At 42.2% G+C, this 5,053-nt stretch overlaps 1 protein-coding gene across 1 annotated transcript; it reads left to right on the top strand.

Moving 5' to 3' along the window:
* Positions 1–389: 389 nt before the first annotated feature.
* LOC104079068 lies at positions 390–4,976 on the top strand (the record flags this gene model as incomplete). The annotated part of the gene is made up of 3 exons (XM_009580960.1): positions 390–533; positions 1,156–2,052; positions 2,566–4,976. Coding segments are annotated over 3 exons (3,452 nt in total), but the record flags the coding sequence as incomplete, so codon positions are not given.
* Between the last annotated feature and the right edge of the window lie 77 nt (positions 4,977–5,053).

The following is a 5,053-nucleotide window of genomic DNA, read 5'->3' as shown; positions in this document are numbered from 1 at the left end:
TAAGGAACAGATGAGCTGGTTAAGCAATAAGGGGATAGGTCACTGCCTTATAAGGAAGAGAAGAAGAGTTCATGGAACGGTTATTACCCCATCGACCACCAGAGACCACCCGAGACCCTCGGAAAAGACCCTAAGGATGTTAATGCGCATGTGTAAGAAGTGTTGCAATATTATAATTAGTTCCCGGAAAAAGAATGAATATGTAAATATAAAGATTTGAATATGTATGAGAAGAGGGTAGATAAATGCTTTTGTGTAAGGCTGGGTGTGCTTGATTTGTGGCAAGTCCACCAAGCACCCGGGCCTGCATAGTATCTCTCCATATCTCTCCTGAGCGTGTGGAATTGGTTACTTGCATGCTGGGCATGAATCTGCTTTTCGGACAACAGTTTTTGGCGACCCAGATGGGACTGCTGTGAAGCCCTGCCCGGATCAACTTGCCGGCTCTCGGTGGGGAGACCCTACTCACCGGACTCCGGCGCGCACCGACCTTTTGATCGGGGATTCCGTGGGTATTCTCCCAGCCCGAGCGGGTAAGTGACTCAACGGTGCAACGCTAAAGAGAATATAAGAGATACTGTGTTTAATTATTTAAGGGTACAAGGTATGTTCGTGTGCGTTTGACAGTGACGACTGGAGTACACGAAATTAAAGGCGCCAAGGGTAGAGCCGGTACATTCATATGCGCTTGATAGTGACGACTAGAGTATATGAAACTGTGGTTAAGAACGTTCTTTTTGGGTAAAAATATGGGAGCTCAAACGACAAAGATAACACCTTGTTCCCCTTTAGGATGCATCATTAAACATTGGGGAAAATTTGGTGGGGATCCCCTAAGGAAAGATCAGTTAATTGAATATTGTACTAGGTGGTGGCCAATGTATAAATTGGAAGACGAAGAAAAGTGGCCAGAGTTAGGGACTTTACAGTATAATACTATTTTACAATTAATGTTATTTTGTAGAAGGCAGGGAAAGTGGGATGAAGTACCTTACGTAGATATGTTTTTCTCTTTGAGAAATGATCATGAAATCAGAAAAAAATGTAAACTCTTGGATTCCGACTCTAATGTGATGATGATGATGATGGAAAACAAAGAGCCAAAAGCACATTGTTGTTCTGCTTGTAGTATAGGGAAACGTTGTTTAAAATTAGGAGAAGAAGAGGAAGATTCACAAATGTTGGTTCCACCGGGCAGGAATGAAGTTTCTGAGACAGGGATGAGAGGGAGTGAAGCTTTTAGCCCGATAGCCGGTCGGACTAGGGCTCAACAAGGGCCAGTAATGTTGGCCCCCCTTCGACAGGCTGTGGGCCCAAGGGGGGAACCTGTATTTGTAAAAGTACCGTTTACAACTTCTGATCTGATGAATTGGAAAGAATTAGCAGGATCATATAGGGAGGATCCTGAGAAGGTATATCGATCTTTTCGAACGATTGTGGAAAACCACAACCCAGATTGGCAGGATATCCAAATTCTTTTGAATAATTTATTTACTCCCGAGGAGAAGCGGGTTGTTCTAGAAAAAGCTAATATGGAAAATGAAAGGATAAATGCCCGAGAAGGACCAGTGCATTTTATGCCTAGTCAAAATCCCAATTGGGATCCTAATAGTAATGATGGGAAACTGATGATAAAACAGTATCAACAGTTGATTTTGTATGGAGTAAAGAACGGAATATCACGTCCAAAGAATTTGGCAAAGCTAACTCAAATAATTCAAGGGAAGACAGAAGATCCGTCCACCTTTTATGAACGATTATGCGAGGCAGCCAGAAAGTGGACGGATCTGGACCCTGAGAGCGAAGAGAATAGGGCTATATTTACTACTTTGTTCGTAGGACAAGCTGCCCCAGATATTAGAAAGAAATTACAAAAGGTAGACGGGATTACGGGTATGACTATATCACAACTAATAGAAATTGCCTATAAGGTATACAATAATAGGGAAGAGGAGGAAAAAAGAAACAATGAAAAAGAAAAAACAAGAGACAGAAGGCAAAAGGCTGCCATTTTAGCAGCTGCCTTTGTCAATGCTCAAGGATATGCTGGAGGTAGAGGAAGAAGGGGTTTTAGAGGAAGGGGTAGAGGTTATCTAGGAGGAAGAGGCAGGGGAAATAGAGGAGGAATGCCCCGACAGAATGCTCCTTTGGGAATTGATCAGTGTGCTATATGCCGAAAACACGGGCACTGGAAAAATGAATGTCCGGAAAATAAGAGGGTAGCAGTGACACAATCACAGCAACCTCCACCTGAGGCCGATTTACTTATGATGGGAGAAGACTCTGAATGAAGGGGACCGGGGGCAGATAGTGCCTCCCCAGCCGAGCCCCTGGTTCCAGTAAGGCTGGGGAATGAGATTGTTAATTTTTTGGTAGATACCGGAGCAAAATATTCTGTTATAAATACATGTAGAGGACCAATGAGTAAATTTAACGTATCTATTGTTGGGGTCACGGGAAAGACAGAAATAAGACCTTTTTCAAAGCCCCTCAAATGTATGATAGAAGGAAAAACTTTAATGCACGAATTTTTATATATACCGGAATGTACCATACCTCTCTTAGGACGAGATTTGTTAGGAAAACTGGGAGCACAAATTACTTTCGAAGGAGGGAAAGTACAAGTCCATTTTCCTGAAGCTAATGCCTGGAGAGCGCAAGTTTGTTTGTTACAGGAAAATAAAGAAGAAAAATGTGAAGAAATACCGGTGGAAATAAAGAATGCCGTTTATCCCTTTGTTTGGGCGACTGAAGAGCCGGGAAGAGCAAAAAACGTAAGGCCGATAAAGGTGGAAGTAAAGACTGGAAGCCGACCGGTAAGAAAAAAACAATACCCTATTAGCATGGAAGCAAGGAAAGGTCTGGAACCGATAATAAATAATTTCCTTAAACACGGACTTTTGAAAGAATGCCATTCTGACTATAATACTCCCATTCTCCCGGTAAGAAAACCTCATGGCCAAGGATATAGATTGGTCCAAGATTTGCGAGCGGTGAATCAATTGGTAGTTGATATTCACCCAGTGGTCCCAAACCCATACACATTGTTAACAACTATTAATGAAACAAATACGTATTTTTCTGTCTTAGATTTAAAAGACGCTTTCTTCTGTATACCATTAGAAGAAGACAGCCAAAAGCTCTTTGCCTTTGAGTGGGAAGATCCGTCGACTGGACGAAAAACTCAGCTCTGCTGGACAGTATTACCGCAGGGCTTCAAGAATAGCCCCACCCTTTTTGGTGCCGCTCTGACAAAAGAATTAGAACAATGGCCTGGTAAGGAAAATCATGTTACACTTCTCCAATATGTCGATGATATCCTGCTTGGGGCAGACAATGAGGACATTTGTAAGGAAAAGACAATAAGTCTTTTGAACTTTTTAGGAATGGCAGGATTCAGAGTCTCAGAGAAAAAGGCGCAGATCGCAAAACAGACTGTGATTTACTTAGGTTTTGAAATTTCACAAGGACAGCGGAAACTAGGAACTGATAGGAAAGAAGCCATCTGTAAGCTGGCACCCCCTCAATCGAAAAGGGAACTAAGAGGATTTTTGGGAATGGCAGGATGGTGTCGTTTGTGGATTCCGAATTATGGCCTGATGGCAAAATCTTTGTATGAGGCTACCAAGGGTCCTGAGGATTTGTTAGAATGGACTCCGGAATGTAGGAAAAGTTTTGATGAAATTAAAAGGGCCTTAATGAAAGCGCCGGCTTTGGGACTTCCAAATCTAACTAAACCTTTTGAATTGTTTGTCCACGAGAAAAAACATGTAGGCCTAGGAGTGTTAACCCAATTCCTCGGAAACTGGAGGAGACCAGTGGCCTATTTTTCTAAACAATTGGACAAAGTAAGTTCGGGATGGCCTAGTTGTCTGCGAGCAGTAGCAGCAACTGTCCTTATTATACAAGAGGCTAGAAAGTTGACAATGGGACAGAAAATAACGGTCCACATCCCACATGCAGTACTTACTGTATTGGAACAGAAGGGCCATCATTGGCTTACCCCTAGTCGTTTGCTGCAATACCAGGCTTTATTGGTTGAACAAGACGATATCGCCTTAAAGGTAAGCTCAATTTTGAATCCAGCCTCCCTAATGCCAACTGAGAGTGAAAAAGGCCCAAATCATGATTGTTTACAAGTTATTGAACAGGTTTACGCTAGCAGACCGGATTTAAAGGATACTCCTCTGCAATCTCCCGAGGAAGAGTTATTTACAGACGGGAGTAGCTTTGTCGTTGAAGGAGAAAGAAGAGCTGGCTATGCTGTGGTAACCTTGACTGAAGATCGAGAGGTAAAAGCGTTACCACCCAATACCTCCGCCCAAAAGGCCGAGATAATAGCTCTGACAAGGGCTCTGAACCTGGCAAAAGGGAAAAAGGTTAATATATATACAGATTCGAAATATGCATTTGGGGTAGTCCACGCCCATGGAGCTATATGGAAGGAACGTGGATTACTGACAGCTAATGGATCACCTATAAAATACGGGACTGAGATTTTAAATTTATTAGAAGCTGTGCAGTGTCCGAAGGAAGTTGCTGTAATTCACTGCAAAGCCCATCAAAAGGGAGACTCGAAATTAATACGAGGAAATCGGAGGGCAGATGAAGCCGCCAAGAGGGCAGCGTTGTACACGAGAGTCTATGTTTTAATTCCATCAAAGGAGATTCAAGTAAAAGCTATACACTATGGAGAGAAAGAGAATAAATTAGCTGAATTATTACAATGTAGAAAGAACGACCAGGGGTGGTGGATAACTTCCCATGGACAGTGTATAGTAACTCCTGAAATCATGAAGCAATTGATGATTAAGACTCATGTTGAAACCCACATGGGAGCTGAAGCTATGGTTGAGTCAGTGAAAAGATATGCAATTGGGGCCAAAATGCTATTAATAGCAAAGAGTGTTTGTAATAAGTGTGAAATATGTCTTAAAAATAATCCAAAGATACAAACTCGACCTCCTCCTGGAGAGGTAAAGAAAGGTATAACTCCTGGTGAATATTGGCAAATAGATTTTTCGGAATTACCAAGGTGTAACCAATATCGATA

Source organism: Fulmarus glacialis, unplaced genomic scaffold (genome assembly GCF_000690835.1).
Source record: "Fulmarus glacialis isolate BGI_N327 unplaced genomic scaffold, ASM69083v1 scaffold4327, whole genome shotgun sequence".
Classification (NCBI taxonomy): domain Eukaryota; kingdom Metazoa; phylum Chordata; class Aves; order Procellariiformes; family Procellariidae; genus Fulmarus; species Fulmarus glacialis.
Note: the sequence above shows the minus strand (reverse complement) of the source record. Positions and strands in the feature narration are given on the sequence as shown.